The following is a 19,984-nucleotide window of genomic DNA, read 5'->3' on the forward strand; positions in this document are numbered from 1 at the left end:
CAGGATATAAAATCTCAACAGATGTGAGCGAAAGTCCGTATGAAATCAGCCACAAACAATGGCTGAAGATCCACTATGGTGGAAATGTGAAAAATGTGTTCTGGGCATAACCATTGGACTCGAAAGGATTGGTGCATGGCTGTTATAGTCTTAGAAAACAGTGTTCCTAGAGCCTCTCTACAAACTGAGAGAATGATATTTCTTCAAGAGTACATCGACAACCCAGCCAGGAGGTGAGAAGAGCCCAGAACAACATTTAGAGACCTGCAGGCCTCACTTGACTCAGTTAAATTCAGTGTTGATGATTCAGCATTAAGAAAAAGACTGGGACTATAATTGCTTTTTCACAAAGGGTTGGGTATGTTTGGATGGCCATTTTTTCCTAAAGAAAAATTACCTTTTAAAAACTGTACTTTGTGTGTACTCAGGTTATCTTTGTCTATTATTAAAATGTGTTTGATAATCTGAAACAATTTAGTTTGGACAAATCTGTAAAAAATTGAAAAAAAAACAGAAAGGGGGCAAACACTTTATCACAACGCTGTATTTAAGAAACCTTTAATGCCTCCATTTAGAACAGCTTTTACATTCAGTAATAAAATATGACTATGGGTTTAGAGTTTATTTTATAAATTCTGTGTAAAATAGAGACCTGCATGTAGCCACTAACAACCACTCAGACGCCATTACCAGCCTCGAGTGCGACACAAAAAAGTTAAAAAAGGATGTGAAAAATCTCCCCAACAAGAGTGAAGACCTGGAGGCCAGGTCTAGGAGATGCAATCTATGCATGGATTAAAGAGAATCGAGAGGCAGGAAAAACGCAACTGACATCATGGCTACGATACTTTCGAAGACATTGGGCCTGGAGAAAGACCCGCTACTTGACCGATCCCATCGAATGCTACGCGAATGGCCTCAGGACGATCAGCCGGCTCATGCTCGTGGTGAGATGCCATTACCACCGGTAGAAGGAGACGATCCTCTGCAAAGCATCTATAGCTAAAGAGCTAATAAAACCACAAGGTGGATCAGAATCTTCCCGGACTACACGCAAACTGTGGCCAAGCAAAAGGCAGCCTTTAAAGAGGTGAAAAACATGCTTAAAGACTGGGAAGGAAACAAATTAATAACGCTAATCAAGCTGAGGCTTTTTATAGGACTGTTGGCTAACACGAAGAGGTATTAGCTGCACATAACTTGTTAATGTGACATATCTCTGCCTTGGCTTAGGTCCTGGTACTGATCACAATAACACTGGACATTTACTTAAGAGAGTTGTAAACTGTAGCCAGGAGATGTATATAACTTTCACTTCGTCCTGTTAACTACCTAATACACATTAACATTTAGCACAAAAGCTGCTCTCCAGGCCTCACACGTTAAGTGGCAATGGGTTCATGTTCCATATTTTCGCAACTTTTCTTAAGTTAATAACATTAACCACAACACATCTTTACTGAGTGGGTTTAATTCAAACATCCCATAAGAAAAATGTTTTATTAGGAGGTTAGATGCTGTATTTCATAAGTGATGTAATGATTTAAATGACACTAATGGGCTCTGGTCTCGCCAGGTAAGCTGTTTTTCTCAAGGTGTAAGTGTTACCGGGGGCGGGATGCAGTCTCTCGTTTGGGGAGAGACCAGCAGGACTTTCCTTTAGATTGCCTAATATTGGCTAGTGTGTCTGAGTTGAATGGTTTTTGATATTTGCACAATGAAGGCAAAGTAAACCAGCAGTAGATAAATGTCATTTCTACTGTCTTACCAATTAAATTAATTCTTAGTATAAAAACAAGGCCAATGTCAAAATATAACCAGCTGATTAGTATAAAACAGTTCAGCAACACATGGAGCATTGTCTGCCTGAACTCAGAATTGTTGGGATGTGCATTAACTCAAAGGTTGTGACCCTTCAGGCACAGTTTCATCAGTGTTACATCAGAGGTCCCCAAAGGGAAACCATCACTGTTTTCCTCTCTGTATTCTCAAGGTGCTGGCCAAAGAGGTCTCCACTGGAGAAAAACACCACCGTCTAATTGCTTTCTAGAGGAATGGAAACACAAGTGGACTAATGACCTCTAATGAGAATTTATCCTGTTATGGTTTACATCACCAGGGCTGGAAATGCTTCAACTCTTGACAAACAATCATAAACATGCCTTATTTTTAATATACAGATTTAAATCTTTCTGAGTATGTTTCTAGTCAAAATATACAACTATTACTACATTTAACAAGAGCCAGTTCAGATGAACGTCACACTCCAATATATTACAAAAAAAACAAGCCTTGAACTGCTTATAGAAGCAATGAAAATTTAAATGTGAATTTTCTTGACCCAAGATGTAATGTCTTAATTCAAAAACATGAGTAAATGGGGCCTGTAATTGGCGTTCACTACTTCCCATTCAAAGTCTACAAAAACAAGACCTGACAGTGAAATATGTACTTAAAAGCAAACTCTGGCCCATCTGTATGAATGTTGTGCAGGCAGAAGGAAATCATAAGCCGACATTTCAATTTTAACACATGCCTAGTGAGACATATTTTACTTCCTAATATGAAAAATCTATATTCATTTTAAAAAAAAAAACCCTACTGTATGTTGCAGCGGCCGCAGTGGCGGTTCTGTCTGTACTGGACAACATTCCTTTATTAAAACAAAAAAATCACAAGACAAAGGCAACAGATGATAGTTCAGAGGCAAAGTCCATGTGTACGGCAAGCCACTTATAAGTATGATGTTAAGAAAAGTCTCGTCTCCTCTTCTGTCCACACGTACCTCACCGTGTTGTCTCGTAGTGAACTGGTCATGTGACCCTGTACGTTACATCCTGTGAATTGTTAATGCAGAAAAAGTGTTTCCATTGCACTATTTCTGTATCAAAACGTCTCAAAAACAGCCTCATGAGAGCATAAAACCTTTTAGTGATATTCGTGAGGTTTTTTTGAAATTCAGGTGTTTCCATTACCAGTTTTTTATTGCGCTATTTAGATTTTGTGCATTTCAAAGGGTAATGAAAACATATTTCTTGAGATGCAATTTTTCAGATCCCTAATCAGAAAAAAACTCCACACACTTGAACCTTGTAATATGACAAATTGCTTTGTACTTGAACTAAAGAAGTAGTGAAGATGAGCCTGTGGCTCTGTCACTCTTTAAAAGTCACACTTGATCCATCCATCCTGACAGGGATCTTTATATGGCACCAGCTCATACAGCACAGCTGTGCTGAGTTGAAGAGATGGAGAGCAACTTTGAATTCAGTCTTTGTTTAACCGTAAATGCCAGATGGATTTGTTTCCCACACCCATCTGGAAAACCTTCAATACTACGCATTTGGGAAAGGGCAGAGAATTTGAAAATAACTAGGAGTGTGATTGGATGACATTCTGTCACATCTTTACGCGCCAATCAGAGCAACAAAACGTGATGTACCTGTGGCCGGGGTGTGTGTGTGCAGCTACAGAGGAATAACCATGGTGACTACAGACATGAGAGTACACGACTTTTGTTGTTTTTAAAAGAAAACAACTTACTGCTGTTCTTTGTTCTTCTTTTAATGAAGAAATGTCGTCAAGTTCTGATAAAACTGGCGCTTTAGCAGCATCCATGCTAAGCTCTTCCGCCATAATTGCACCGGCCTCTTGTTGCTGCTTGCTTACGTCAGAACTCTGCCACGCCTGAAAGCACGGCCCCTCTTCGCCGATTGGTCCTTTCACTTTTAACGGGGCCCAAACAGTTCAGACAGGAGCTTTGCAAGATGGATTCACCAGTGAGAAACAAGGAAACAGGCGTATCCATCTGCTTTGCAAGTTAGGTGTCTGTGAAAACAAACCGATGCCTTTATTCTATTATATTTCCATGGCTCATATCCACATAATACAAGTGAAAACCAGTGTTTAAAGTGAGGTTTCAGTGTGAGAGAGGAAGAGATATATGGAGGGGGGTGAGCGGGTGAGAGAGCAGGAAGCAGCAGGTGCTGATCAGAATCATCAGTCACCATCAAAACGACTAGGACTGTTGCAAAAATTTGCAATAAAATTGAACCCATTCGGTAAAGAGTTATGACAGACAAAAGTTTCAGCGTAAGCATGCAAACATCATCAGAGCAACATGACATTATTTTATTTTTAAACATGCAAACATAAAAAATGGACTCCATGTGCAAAAGCCTTTGGGGCACCGATCATCAACTGGAGGCCCGGGGCCACACCAGGCCCCTGACAGCTTCCCATTTGGCCCCCAGAAGCTTGATTAATTTCAGCAAATGTGCTGAGGAAAAAAATATATTGCTGTATTTAGGATACCTTTTCTTTTTTTCCTTTAATCCCTGCAGATATTTAAGTAACTCAAAAAAGTGAGATTGAAACAGTTTTTAGATTAGCTTAATGTTTTATCAGTTTAACAAAAATCCAACTATTATTAAGCATTATTAGCAAATAAGACATACTCTTAAGTCCATTTTTGATTGAAGCAGCAGATTTCTGCGTAAATTAAACAGTTCAAGGGGGTTAAGAGTTAATTTTTTTCTGCCTTAGAATCAAAACAACAGACCAGTTTCCTTCATGTGTTTTTTATCAGTCATGATGCAGCCTTTTCATAAAACTACATGGCATCTCATAAGAAATTGAAATGTGAGTGCCTCACTGTAAAAAATAACTTAAATTTTTCATTTAAACAAAAAGCCATTTTTGTTCAGCATTTTAAGGCTATGTGCTTCAACAGTCTATCAGATAAATAACATTTTTGATTTTGTCCAGTAGAATTAACAGAAAAAATCCAAACAATTCAACTGAAATGAAAGAGCTTTAATCTACAATGGAAAAAAATTAATTACACTGTGTTGTAAGAAACTGAAATGTTATTGAACACTGTTAAAAAATAAATCTAGTTTCCTGAGAAAAAAGAAAAAGAAAGATATTTTCAAAAATGACGGTTACATACTTCAGCAGCCAATCAGAGACTATTTTGTCTGGTAGAAATAACTAAAATTAATGAATGGACACTCTGCACTAATGTGTCAGTTTCTTACTAAAATACAATAAAATCCAGTTACTCTTTATTTTTGATTTAAGTTTTTGCATTACAGCTGAATTGCAATTATTGATACTGAGGTGGAGAAATGCAAACACGTCCAAGAAGTCTGCACACTGCATTAACAACTCCTAAAGTGGATTTATGAAAAGGCAAAATTTGTCTCCAACATTAGCAGCAATAATAAAATACAAGAAAATACAACATAAGATGCAGGGTATATTAATAGGTCAGCCCACATGTAGGATAGTTTAAGTCTTTAATTATATCAAAAGTTACTTTATTTTTTAAAACATTATAGAGAAGCAATTACCACATTAATCCATAAATCACTGACTCATGCAGCATTTTGTTAAGTTATCGACCAGTTTTATTTGAGTTTTTATTTTATTTATTTTTTTGTTACTTTAGGGAGCATGGTGCGACATGATATGTTTTCTTTCATGAAAAATAAACATCGAGCTACTGTTTACTTGTAGTACCTATATCTAAATAAGTTTATTTTTAATTAAAATACATTCCAGTTCAAAAAAGGTAAGTAAGAAAGTGAGGTGGACTGACGATGTCAGAACACAGCTTGGACCTGTTCAGTAGGGCTGTACATTCAGGCTGAATTCCCATTACAGACCAAAGTGACCTGATTCTGATGTTCATGACCAAACAGCTCAAGTGACATGCAATCTGATCTGATCTGAGCAATGGACTTTTTTTTTAACTTCTTTATATTAGGTTTCTGTGTTTTCAAAAGAATACAGAAAATGATATACAACGGATGGTTTCACACATTCTGTTATTCTGGAAAAAAGTAACACTAATCATAAAAAAAATAACAATGATAAAAAAATTAAAATAAAATTGAGTGTCACGTTACATCACTTCTTTAAGTCATACTCTCCTTCACGGTTTTGTCTTGTTAAAATACTCCATGAAAAGTTTGTCATATAGAGTAAAATATGTGTGCAAAGGACTTTTTGAGTGTATTTTAAGAAATTAGATAAACACAAATTAAATACTTTAAATAAAATACAGCTGTTTGATTCATCCACTTCTATTCTTAATATGCACGCTTTGCTTTTTTTTTTTTGCCCTGTGATTGACTGGCGATCCATCCAAGGTGTACCCCCAGCTATAGGCTGCTGCCCCCCTGTGACCCCCAACAGGATAAGCAGTATAGAAAATGGATGGATGGATGTTTTCTCTTTTAATTGGCTGGAGACAAAGCAAACTTTGGATACCAGGGTAACAAAACTCACGTCATACTATGAGGGCATCACAGATAAATATCGTTAAAAGCCCACCCAGGACCAAAGGAAACGGTCCGCTTTGTCAGAAAGAGGACAATCACAGGTAACTGTTCCTAAATGCAGCCTTGTTGTACTTATGCTGTTTATCTTTGGGACATTTTAGACATTTAATTCAAACCTTCCAACCTCTAACAGTAAATGTTTTATCTGCATTTATGTTTATGTATGTATTTTTGATTACTGCTATAACAGTACTGTTTTTATCTCATACACTATCATATTTAGTTTTAAATTGTCTTAAATGCCATAATACCTCTCTATTTAGGTTTGTTTATCCATTTTTCTTCTGGTTCTTGTGGCACTTTGTCGGCTATCTTTCTAACTGAACTGATATAACTGTAATTGAACCTTTAATGATATAGTTTGCTCTTTTCCTGCAGTATAGACTAAATGCATTCAGTATGATATCAATTGTGCTGTAATTTTTGATAATAATATGTTTCTCATGCTTGTCTTATAAACATTTATGTCATATTTAGTCTTAAAATGATGCTTAAAGGCACCTTCTGTCCTTCTTTTCAGAGCTGAGGTGAAGTATGGGCAACACGAGCGTGCTGACATTCACAATGACAGCGTACACTGTCATGGAAAACTACAAACACGGGCTGTTCACTCTATTCCTCCTGCTCTATCTGATCACTCTCGCTTTAAACACTCTCTTCATTGCTGTCGTACACCAGAACAAAGAGCTGCATCAGCCCATGAATGTCTTCTCCTGTATGTTATCCATCAATGAGATGTACGGCACCACAGCTCTGTTACCTGCTGTTATGGCCGTGCTCTTATCAAAAACTTATGAAGTCAGCGTGAAGTGGTGCATGGCTCAGGTGTACTTTCTGCACACATACGCCTCTGCTGAGTTTTTTATATTAGCTGTAATGGGATATGACCGTTATGTTGCCATCTGCTACCCTCTGCATTACCACAGCATCATGTCTTATTCAAAGATGAGCAAGCTTGTTGCATTAGCCAGTCTTTACCCACTGATTCTGTTTGCACTTTATTACTCTCTGACCTTACAGCTGAGCTTCTGTGGGAAATTAGTGCCTAAGTTATACTGCGTGAACATGGAGCTGGTGAAGAACTCATGCACTACTGTGCCTTACATAAGCATAGTGGGGCTCATACTGATTCTGGTCTTTGTCGTGCCACAGGTCCTGATGATTGTTTTTTCTTACATTCAGATTGCAAGAGTGTGCAGGAAGCTGTTGAGAGAATCTCAAGGAAGTGCGCTAAAAACATGCATCCCTCATTTATTATCTCTGCTAAACTACACCATCGGGTCTTTATTTGAAATCATCCAAACTAGATTTGACATGACTCATGTTGCTGCAGAGGCACGCGTCTTCCTCTCTTTATATTTTATCATCATCCCGTCAGTTGCCAACCCAGTGCTGTATGGACTAGGTACTCAAATAGTGAGAGTTTATATACTCAGACTGTTTATTAGACAAAAGATCCTGCCTGCAAAGTTAAAAGAGGCTCTGGTTAGAGCTTGAATAAATACTAATCTCTTTCAGATGGCATTTAAATACTATTAGACGTGTTCTATGTAGGGCAGATAAATGCTTTTTTTTCTCTTTCTTTTTAGGAGTTTATTCAAACTCAAATTGTTATGATCAATCAAGATGTTTCCTTCTCTTTTTGACTTTCTGTCTCTTTGCTGTCTGTTGTTTCTGCTTTTTTGATGGGTGGTAAAGGTTCAGAAAGCTTTATAACACATTTGAATGCACTCCTGAATGAATACTAATATTATTAACATTCTGTTGCATTTACTCACACCAATGGTAGCACTTTCTTTAAGTTTAGAAAAACTGTTACTAAACCAATGAATAGCTAAATATAAGTATGTCAGTGTCATCAATGTTTTCTAATGTATCTGCATGTATTTATCTGATTTTTGACATCATTAATCCTTTATAGAGCACTCATTGGAGTACTTCAAAATTTCAGATTTAAGCTCTAGATTATTACTGGTGGGAAGTTTTACATATATATATATATATATATATATATATATATATATATATATATAATTAAAAAGTCAAATATTTGTGTTATGTTTTTACTCCCTGATAGGCTTGGACCGCTTCCACACTCAATATGGCCCTCAAGTCAATTTAAAAAACAATTAAATTATAAAACAAAGAAAACATAACACATATCTGCCATGAAGTAATTAAAAAACTAAATATTTTCTTCTGATTTTGATATATTTAGTTCCATGCCAAAAATTAGTAGATATAATTGAACATGTTTTGGTCATGGAAAACTTTTTTATATATTTATCACTAAATGCACCATTAAAGATACATATGACAATAAAAAAAGAACATTAAAATAACCTTTAACTATTATGTTAGCCGCATTGAAAAGTCGCCTAAATTTGATTAAATTCTTTGTTTAGCTTATCAATTTAACCACATCAATTTTCATGGGTTTAAAAAACTAACAATGGTTATGTTTTAAACATATTTGTACAAACATATCATTTGTTCATTGTTTGCTTGCATTTTTTGTTAATAAAACAAGAACTGACTCAATATTTGTTGCCTAAAACTTCTGTTTTTTGTCTCTGTGGCAATGAAACAGGTTTATCACTGGGGCTGTTTCCTACTGGAAAAACTCAAATTGTAGTACATTTACTTCCTGTGAAATATATGAAAATATGAAAATACAGAACATCAAACCAGATTCACATGGTGTTTTTATGTACGTATTTAGCTCCATAAAAGGTATATTTGGTAAATATGGCATTCAATATTTCAATATTGAATTGCAGTGAGGTAAATTAACAAATATTTAAGTGACTTTGTTATTCAGCTGTTGTTCGTATTTAACACCATTCTGTGTTTGTGGCACAGCCATCCTTTGTCCAAAATCAGTTCAAAAAGCTGTTTTTTAACCTCTAAAGTGGCTCCAGTTATTCTGAGGATAGCTGTTAACATTATCTGATTGCATCAAAATCATGTAAACACTTGACCATTAAACTCTTTCTGGCTCTCTGTCCAAAAGCTAAAGTGAATGCATACTGACTGATGAATATGAGTTTCATATTTTAAATTATGACTTTTTTATGATGTGGAAAAACTAAATAATAATATTGATAAATGGTGCAGCCTGAGTCATTTTTCTTTAAATTTTAATAGAATCAAATCAAAGCGTAACATTTTGTTGACATGTCGGCATTAATGCCGACCTTTAAAGGCCTGAAATTGCTGAGAATGTTTTTCAGAGAGCTGAACTTACCTTTAATCAGAGTTTTATCACCAAAGATCTACAGTATTTTCCTTAAGGAAAAATAGTCAACTTACATTTTTAGACATAGTTTTAGTCAACAAAATTAACACTGAATTTTAACATATTTGTTGTAAATAAAGTCTATTTATATGAGTTTATATGAGTTTCTAAATCATTAAAGCTCAGCAATACTTTAATTTTACTGCAGAAATGCACATACTATTTCTGAATGTAGTGGTGTCATGTATAGAGAGTATATACACTTGCTTTCAGTCACCATAGAGCAGTGGCTGCCCACTGGTCTGGAGTCAGGGTGCACTACTACCTACTTTGTAGTAAATCACAACCCACATTTCCAACATTTTCAATAATAGCGGAGTGTGATAATGAAAAACAGTGGTGTTTGGACTTAAGATTGAACAAAGATTTATTGAAACAAAGATGGAGACATGTCTTTGAAAGTAAAAGCACATCATAGACCTTTTGTCACGTACTTTGTCTATTAGGACACGACAAAAAATGGCTTTGCAACCTAATCACTGAGATAAAAAATCTCATTTACAACAGCCTCCTGACCAAGACAGACATTTGCACATTTAACAAAGAGACAGTCTTTAAAAAAACAGCAATCACTATTGAACAACAAAATCCTGTGTCAGAGAGCAGATAATCATCGGTCAAAACATCCAGAACCTGATGCACCTTCTCCTAATGCCCTCGATCTAAAAAAGATTTAAAGAGACCAGCTGCTCAAGACATAGGCTAAGCTCACTCTGCAGGCCTCAGTGCTCAATTCTGGTATTTTCTCAGATCTGATTTTATTTATTTATTTATTTTTGGCTGTTCACACTGCAGACGAATTCCAAAAGATCAGATACTGTATGTATCTGGTTTAGAACCACATATGAAAGTGGCCTGAATCTGATTTGAAAAGATCAGATTCAGTTTCACTTGTCCTGTTTACATTGTCAGAAAAACAGACATTATTCACATATACGCAAAAAATGCACATATATGTGGGTCATTATACATTCACACTGCAGGCCTTAATGTTCAGTTTGGATCTTTAGCACAAATCATATTTTATTGTGTGGCTGTTTGCTGTGGATGAAATATAAAAGATCAGATTGGTGTCTGATTTAGGACCACATACAAAAGTGGCCTGAATCTGATTTAAAAAGGTCAAATTCAATGTGACCTGTGCGGTTTACAATGTCAGAAAGAATAAGACATGAGTCACATGTGTGCCACAAATCAGATTCAGGACACTTTTAACTTCAGTGTGAATGTAGTCTTTCATTTGTGTTTCTAAATCAGATATATATCTGATTTTTTGGCAGTTCACTTTAGTGTGACCATCCAAAAAAAAAAAAAAAACAGGTCTGAGAAGGGATCAGAATCTAGCATGAAGGCCTGCAGTGTGAACATAGCCATAGTGGCCTGAGTCTGATCAGAAAAGATCAGGTTCAATGTGACTTTTCCCATTCACACTGTCAGAAAAAAATCTGATTTGAGTCACACATGAGCCGAAAAAATAAGATTTGGGTCACTATTAACCACAGTATGAATGTAGCCTTTAAGACAGATGTTATGAACAGATAGGAAAAGTAAGTGGCGTGACTGAGTCACACAGCAAAGATTGTAACATCCAGGACTTCTCACATTAATAAATCACACAAGTATGATGGAAGTAGATTGAATATAGCCTTATGAATAAAGATATGCCAATGACCAACAAATGAACCATTTTGGGTACTAATAAAGACACCTTTAATCCTTGAAATTCAGCCAGGATCAAGTTAGAATGAATGTAGACATTAAGAAAGCCTTAGAAGTCTTGTTGCATCAAGTCTTTTGGGGACACTTTAAGATCAACTTTCCTTAAAGATAAAATTCATTACAAGCTCCAATATTTCCTGCTATGGGAACAAAATTGTAGATAAAACTTTTTGTCAAGACTACTTTTGATATTTGTTTACAATACAAAACTAAACAGCTCCATGGAAAGAGGAAAAAACACCCCTGCACATGGGAATGTGTCAGATTTGTCATGGAGATGAAACCAAATGACCAAATCCAGGGAGGGGCTGCCGTTAAGGGTATAAAAACCCAGATTAACAAACGCTGAGAGGGGACTTCACCCAGAGGTAAACCTGTTTTGTCTCTGATTGTCTAGTTGAGTGAAAATGTTCTGTGTTTACAGGAATACATAAATGCTGTGTGACTGATATGTGCCAGGATGAAAAATTTCTCTGAGGTGACATCTTTTCATCTGTCTGCCTACCATGGAATGGATGACATGAAGCCGTTGTACTTCTGTATTTTCCTCTTCATATATATGACTATCATTGCTGAAAATGTGGTTATAATCACCGTGATTTATCTGGAGAAAAGCTTGCATGAGCCGATGTATTTGTTGCTGTGTAACTTGGCAGCGAACGGTCTGTATGGAAGCACAGCTTTACTGCCTGCAGTACTGACCAACTTGCTGTCTCACTCTTATGAGATTTCTCTGCCGCTGTGTCAGACACAGATCTTTGCTGTGCACACATACGCCGTCACTGAATTCACTATCCTTGCAGTGATGAGCTATGATAGGTATATGGCCATTTGTTATCCGCTGCTTTATCACACTATAATGTCACACAGGGTTGTTAAACTCATTGTTTTCACGTGGCTTTATCCCTTTCTTGCCTTTCTCGTTGTTTTAATTTTCACCCTTCGGCTGAGGTTTTGTGAAAGAACTATTGAAAAAGTTTACTGTATGAACTATTTACTAGTTAAACTTTCCTGCGATGACATCTCTGTTGTTAACATAGTCGGCCTGCTCTCTGTTGCTCTCTACACACTTCCACAGATTTTTATGATATTTTACACATATGCACATATCCTGAAAATATGTATAACATCATTCAGCCAATCTAAGGTAAAAGCCCTCCGAACCTGCATCCCCCACCTTCTAGCATTAGTCAACTACTCAATTGGATGCTTTATTGAAATAGCACAAAGTCGATTTAACATTCGTCACCTGCCTTACCAAACTAAGCTGTTTCTGTCTTTGTATTTTTTGATATTTCCACCCATTCTTAATCCAGCCATCTATGGGTTAAGTATTCAGCTCATAAGAGTGCGACTGTTCAGGCTTTTCAGCAGAAATAGTAGAGTAGGAACAGAGAAGTAAGGGGATTTTGTTGCTTTGCTTTTAAAGTGTACAACTCTGACATGCTGAATCATGTCTCACCTAATATTTTATCACAATTGTTATCGCATTTGCTGCCACAACTTTTATAAAGTGCACCCTGAAAAACATTAATTCATGTAATACCATGTTGAAATTCCTCTACCAGTAAATTGGCTGAAGCTCAGACTTTGAGTATTTGTCACTTGTGTGAACTTTTCAGTTCACTTGATTGTAATGCAGCTGTACACACATCCTTTAAATATTTACCTCTTTGCTATTTTAAATACACCACAAATCTTTTATTTTGTTGATTTTTTTGGACAGCCACAATTACTGTTCATTACTCTATGAGTTTTAATTTCATTATTATTCATTCAAACTCACTTCATCCTAAAGCCTAGCTGAGAATAAGGATCTTCACACTGAAACTTGTACTGTATGTGTATTCCATGACACATATGACGCTCTGTTATTTTGCTTCACGTTCTTTTGAAATAAAAGCATACATGTTCATAAAAGTTGTTCATCTGTGTTTTTCCTGTTGTTTCATGAAGTATTTAATATAAAAATATAAGCCAAACTTTTAAGAGTGCACATTGAGTGTTATGCTAGAAAATAATAAAAACAAGATAAATAATGGTTTCAACTTTCAGAAGGCCGGATAGGCTGACTTAAAAAAGAATATGTGTAATCCTTAACACAATGACTGTTATACTTTGAGTATTATAAGCAGTTTCAATAAGCATTTTAATGTTGAAATAATCTTTATTGAGATTTTTCAAAACAAAGTTGCAAAATGTGCTTCACAAGCAGCAAAGACAACAAAGCATTTAATACACAGGTAAAATTAGGCAGCTTATGGCTAGGGATACACAACATACTATCAGAATCAGCAGATAATACTTAAATAGTTCTTTATCCTGTTATGGACATCAGTCTCTAGAAGGGTTTTTAAGAATAAAAGGTTAAATGTACAAGAGTAGTGCATGCACACAACGTCATTTGTCGCTCTGATTGTCCCGTCATGAATGGGACAGACAGAATATTCTTCCAATTACCTTCTGAAATTTTTCTGAAAAGTCCTGCTCTTCCCAAATGCTTTTGATGGGGGCTTTCCCAGATGAATGTGAAATATATTCAGGTAATGGATGTATGACATAGTCTGTCAGGTTAGCTGTTTCATGCTGACAGGGCTTTATGTTTTAAACTTTTATGGTCCTTCAGTTCTCAACCCACAGACATTAGCGACAGCACAATTCACACTTAAAAAAAAAAAAAAAAAGAAACACTCTGAAACACAATTCAGTCAGGCATTTTAACAGGCATCCCAGATAGTTGCGATCAGCCATATACTTGGTTTTAACCTAGTCTTGTTCCAGTACCGAATATCAATATTAAATGTCTATATATATAGATAAATTATGGTAGAATCAAATGTTGTTTTTCTTGTTTTGTATTTATTTCTAAAACAGACTGTCACCATAAGAGGAACAGGTCATTTTAATAGGAGACTCTTGGTGTTCTTAACTACGAGCAAATACGTATCAGAGGGCGGGGGTTTGGCAGAGGTCATCTCTAGACCACATCATTTAAATCAAAACTATTTAAAACAGTTAGGACAGCATGAAAAGTAGATATTTATAATAATGATTTCCTGTGATTTACAGTGCTGGATATCAATCAATCTTCTATTCTCGTACTCGTTTTCTCAGAGATAGCTTGCATTCTGTGAAATATCTGGTCTATCTAAGAAATCCCCGAAACTGAGGCACAAAGCTGGCTGAGGCACGACTGTGAATGAGACACTGAGGAAGATGTCTGCCAAAATAAATCCCATTAAAATAAATAAGACACTAAATTTAATTCCACTGCAGAACAAAGAACGAAGCCAACAGCCTCGACTGCTGTTCATTGGAATCCCACAACAGAAAACCAGAAAAAGAAATCAAATAATAGGTCCTTTTTTTTTGTACATTCTGTTTTCTAGTCTTAAAGAAAGACTTGAAGAACAGGAAAATGCATGGTGCAATTGTGAATGTCAGCATCATGGCCATTTTACCATTACTTCTTTGTGTTTTCCATAATAATGATATTTGCTCTATAGCAGTGCTTTCTAAAGAGGGGGCTGGTGACTCATTTATCATTTTATCTGATATACACAATCAGTGTCAAGGTTTAACTGGTGTTGGATTTACTGGTGATACTGTAAAACATTTCACAATGCCACTCGCTTGCCAGTTTTAAAAATTCACAAGTTTTCAGAGAAATGGATGCTGCTGAAGAGTTTGCTGTAACACAGCATGCGTTTTCAAATATTAATATCAAAACAAAATTTAAGTTATTTTGCAAAATGCCGAACCAGAATAAAATAAAGGTCAGTGGCTCATTGATAGTACTGTACCCCACAAACACGTTCTGAGTCATGTTTCTGAAAGCAAAGTATTTGCATGGAAATTCCCCATTCATGAAACAAAAATTAGATTTGCAGATCTCAGTTTGGGAGCATACTGAGGTTTGGGGAAGGCTGCTCTATGCAATACATAGCCTACTATAAATAATGATAAAAGAAAATGCACTTTTGAATGAATGAGCTGCAAAAAAATGTTTGTGTTCTTATTTACAATTAGAAAGCCTCCCAACTTTTTTTAATATGGGTTTGTAAAACTTTTAGTATTCAAGAAAAGACTTAGTGTTTAAAATTGCACAACAAAATTTCATAACACAGACGACAGTATGACACAATGCAGTCATACTGCCATCTAGTGGTAGCTCCATCATATTGACCTGCTCTCCTTCTTTACTGACTGAATCAGTAGAGCTTTATACAGACCAAACAGAACATGAGTGCTACATTCCTGTCTGGAACAGCAATTACCTCCACCATTCTAGATCCAAACTACTCTGAAAATGCCCCTTTTTTTCTTTTCTTCACAGAATGGTCAGTTTTTCAGGATTGTCAAAGCTCCTTCCAACCAGGAAATCAAACTGCCTGAAAGCATTCTGACCTTTTCTGTTCTGCCACTCAAACATTAATAAACGTCTCCTTACCTTGAGCTAAAGGGTGAAGCAGCATCAAAATCTCCATTGGTGCAAAAGTGATATCACACATGTAGGAATGAGAACTTCCATAGAGAATGACAGGGAAAAGTTAGGGAAAATATGGACAACTAATCATACTTGAACATCTAACATACAGGCAGTCACTTGTAATGGATGCACTTTTAAAACCCTCTGTCATCTATAATCAGCAATAGTGATAGGCTGCTTACAATAATGAATCTGCTGATATAAACTAACTGCGGTGTTTTCCCCCTGAAAACTAACTTTTCAAAATGCTTTTATTGTTGGCAGAATTTTTTTTTTCTTTTTATTGCAGAACGTTTAACTGTAAATTAAACTGAGACAATAGTATTTATAGTTTGTCTTATAATGAAGAGTTTGTTTTACCTTCATGTCATATTCTTTCCTCTCTTTCTATAGACCTGGATGTGTTTTGTGTGCCTCCTGCAGACTTTGTCTAAACATCCCCAGTATAATCACTACAGCATGTTTTTGGGTTGTGTTTGTATTTCCCACACTCTCAGAGTGCGTGTGTATGTAGATGTTTGGATGTGCCCCCATCTACTTATCTTTAGTGTTCTCTCGGTCAAACCTGCAATGGTTGAACAAGTTCAGTTCCTGAGCAGATTCCAGTCTCCTGACCAGTGCATGCAATGTTTGAATTTTCAAGCACAAGTAAATATCACACATCTTTAACTAGACCTACCAGTTTGATCATCTGTATGTCAGACAAAAACATTTGAATAAATGGCACTGCCATTAACAGCACAGTACTTTGGCATTTTAAAGGTGTTTCTCTATGCAGAAATCCCTTCCTGCCCCTCATCCGGAGTTCTGTTCTGTGACAGGACGTTGTCTGCAAATGATAGTGATGGGTCATGAGCAAAAGTATCGGCTCTTAGAGCCGATGCTTTTGCTCATAGTGTTCATAGTGAATCAGAAGAGCCGGCTCCCATAGAGGGAGAGCCGGCTCCCAGTTTTTTTTTCCTTCCGCTGCTTAGCTCTCATAGTAATCAGTCCCAGCTCTGGTCAGAACTTTGTTTTGATTGGCCAGCATGGCAGCCATACAGCCAATCACATGTGAGGATAAAGGATTATAACATTATTTGAAAACAGAGAGGGGGATGTCGCTACCTTATCCGTCCCGGAAACCTGATTTGTACTGTGCATGTGCAAATGTGTCTCCATCCACTCGGCAGTAATTCTAACCCTAACCAGTGGAATTTAAATGCTAAACCGAAGAATAGTTTTGTAACAGAATAATGCACAAAATTAGGCCCTTTCGTTCGGAAGTCGAAAGGGCCAGCTCTTCTTTGGGAGCCGAGCCAAAAGAGCCGTCTCTCTTAAAAGAGCCGAACTTCCCATCACTAGCAAATGACCTGTAGCACTGCGTTCTGTCCTTAGTAAAGTCAGTTAAGTTTTGTTATTACACTGCCCCCTGCCTGTTAAGTCTTCATATGCAGTCTGAGTTATTTTGTTTTTACACTGCCCCCTCCTGGTGGAAAGGAGACCAGTAACCTTCTGATATTAAAATGCTGTGTGAGAGCCTTGGAGTGCAGACAGCAGTTGCTTCACCTCCTGCTGGATTATCTTTCACATTGTTGCCTTGGACACTATTTATCGGTGAGTATGGTAGGGGGTAGGGGCTTTAACATGCGAGTCTGCAGGAGCCCAGCAGGTGGTGCTCATATTACACAAAGCAGTGGAAACTAATAAGAACACAAAATTTGTATTTGTGCAATCAAAAAAGCAAAACAAAGGCATAAAATAGCACGTGATGGAACATGGAACCATTAACATGGCTACATATAAGGACGATGAGACTTTTCATGGACCATAAATATGAAATTAAAATTGCACCTCAAATCCCTTTGTGGCAGTGAATAAATATCCAGTCATTCTCTTTTTGTTTTATTTTGGCTTTTAAAATAACTTCTTAAGACACAAATCTGAATGTAACTGAATGACTGTATAAACTGACCCAGTGATTGTGTATTTCAGTCTCACGGTCAAACTAACAGCTACACTGAAACTGTGTATTGATCGACCTAAAGTAGTTCAGCTATGTTTGTTTTTGGTTTGTTTGTGTCAATCTTCTGTGTGCCTTCAGTTCAGGGCTGTGATCTTTTTCTCCTTCCAGACTGTAAAAACACAACCAATAACCTTTCTCTGACACAAATGGTCTTTTTATGTGTTATATCAATAGCTACAACAAACAGCCTCAACTACAAGAGAATGTATGGGAGGACATAGGTAAGATGGGTTTTAAAGATATTACAGACCATGATATTTTAAACAAAAGACTATAAAAGCAATTTGCTGTGGAAAACCTAAGAGAATGTGCATGCACATTATTGAACTCCATTTCTGTCGAATAACAAGTTAATCCCCCTAGATCATGACTTACTAATGTCATACCTCAGGACAGAAATACTGGTGTTATCCTGCTAAAGGGTTATGGCTTCACGGTGGTGTTTACAGCATTAATAAGAAGAGATTAACATGAACAACCCCCTCTCTCTTAGAGTGTTCACAAAAGTGTAAGTCAAATTTTACACACAGCTTTTAGATGTGACTAGCTTGATGACATTTTAGAACAGGTACTCCAAATGCCCTTTTGTAAAAAAATAGATCCTCACCTCTGTTTTCTTGTTTCTCCATTTGGTGTTTAAACACAAAGAAGTATACAATATAAGCATTTCCATACAGAAAGCAGGAAGAAGAAAAAGCAACATTTTCATGCCCATGTTACCACTGACTAAACCCGATGTTCACGTTTTGTTTTAGATTGTTTCTCAATGAAATAGTTTATCATTTCATTTTTTTATACACTACATGTACAAAAAATTTTAGCCACACCCATTTATTATTGAATTCAGGTGTTTCAATCAGATGATTGCGATAAAATCAAGCATCTAACCATTTACAAACATTTGTGATTCCAAATGGGTCGTTCTGTAGAGCTCAGTGACTTCAAGCATGGTAGTGTGGTGGATGCCACTGTTGCAATGAGTCAGTTTGGGAAATTTCATCCTTGCTGGATATTTCACTGTCAAGTTTAAGTGTTATTATTAGAAAGTGGAAGCGTTTAGGAATAACAGCAACTCAGCCACAAAGCAGAAGACCAGATAAAGTCACAGAGTGAGGTAAAAGACTAATAAAGGAATATCATATCTTAAATGACTGCTAAGGCGCTTGGTAGAAGTCGCTAACGCTCTGATGATTCCATAGCTGAAGACTTCTGAACTTCCACTGGCATTAATGTAAGCACAGAAATGGTGTGGTGAGAGCTTCATGAATGGGTGGTCAAGCAGCTGCATGCAAGCCTCACATCAAGTCCAATGTCAAGCATCAGATGGAGTGGTGTAAAGCACACTGACACTGGAGGAGTGGAGCAGTGGATGAATCATGCTACTGAGTTTGTTATGGCTTTTAACAGCAAAATCTGATGCTCCTTTACCACCACTGAGAACAGCATACACCAGATGTTCTTAAATCCACCACGGAGAACAACCAGAAGGGCAACCAGGAGTAAATTTTGGGCAGTTTTCCATAATCATCTTCTCTCTTTTGGTGCATTTCCGAGGCAGCATTACAGCGTCACTCACAGGCTTAGCATATATACAGAGTTTTTGGTGATTCCATGCTTACCCAGAAATTTATGGTAAAAATTTTCAAAATGAAACAGAAATATATTGTTTTTGTCTCCATGTGGACAAGGCCTGTGAAGTTTGGTGGAGGAGGGTTCATGGTATGGGGCTGTTTTTCAGGCTTTGCGCTAAGCCCCTTGTCTCCACTGATAGGCAATCTTAAGGCATCAGCGTACCAAGACACTCTGGACAATGCTATGCTTCTAACTTTGAGACAGCAGTCTGGGGAAGGCCCTTTTCTGTTCAACGTGACTGTGCCCCAGAGACAAAGCAAAGATTATAAAGACATGATTTAATGAGTTTGGTGTAGAAGAACTTAAGTGGCCCGCACAGAGTCCTGACCTCAACCCAACTGAGTAACTTTAGGATGAACTGGAATGGAAATTGCAAGCCAGGTCTTCTCATCCTACATCAGTACCTGACCTCATAAATGCTCTACAGAATGAATGGGCACAAATTCCCTCAGAAACACTCCAAAATTTTGTGGTAAGCCTTCCAAGAAGAGTGG

General features: G+C 36.9%; 2 protein-coding genes across 2 annotated transcripts; both read left to right on the forward strand.

Annotated features, from left to right (window-relative positions):
* Positions 1-6,881: 6,881 nt before the first annotated feature.
* LOC121519359 (olfactory receptor 52K1-like) lies at positions 6,882-7,844 on the forward strand. The gene has a single exon (XM_041802270.1). It carries the CDS (start codon positions 6,882-6,884, stop codon positions 7,842-7,844), a length of 963 nt encoding a protein of 320 aa, XP_041658204.1.
* A 3,980-nt stretch (positions 7,845-11,824) lies between these two features.
* Positions 11,825-12,766, forward strand: LOC121518528 (olfactory receptor 52Z1-like). Its single transcript, XM_041800877.1, has one exon. The coding sequence runs from the start codon at positions 11,825-11,827 to the stop codon at positions 12,764-12,766; it is 942 nt and encodes a 313-aa protein (XP_041656811.1).
* Positions 12,767-19,984: the final 7,218 nt, after the last annotated feature.

The sequence above is a fragment of the Cheilinus undulatus genome, linkage group 12, assembly GCF_018320785.1.
Source record: "Cheilinus undulatus linkage group 12, ASM1832078v1, whole genome shotgun sequence".
Lineage (NCBI taxonomy): Eukaryota > Metazoa > Chordata > Actinopteri > Labriformes > Labridae > Cheilinus > Cheilinus undulatus.

What these genes read in the sequence shown, in the direction of transcription:
- LOC121518528 (XM_041800877.1), top strand. Translation starts at nt 11,825, where the DNA reads ATGAAAAATTTCTCTGAGGTGACATCTTTTCATCTGTCTGCCTACCAT.
- LOC121519359 (XM_041802270.1), top strand. Translation starts at nt 6,882, where the DNA reads ATGGGCAACACGAGCGTGCTGACATTCACAATGACAGCGTACACTGTC.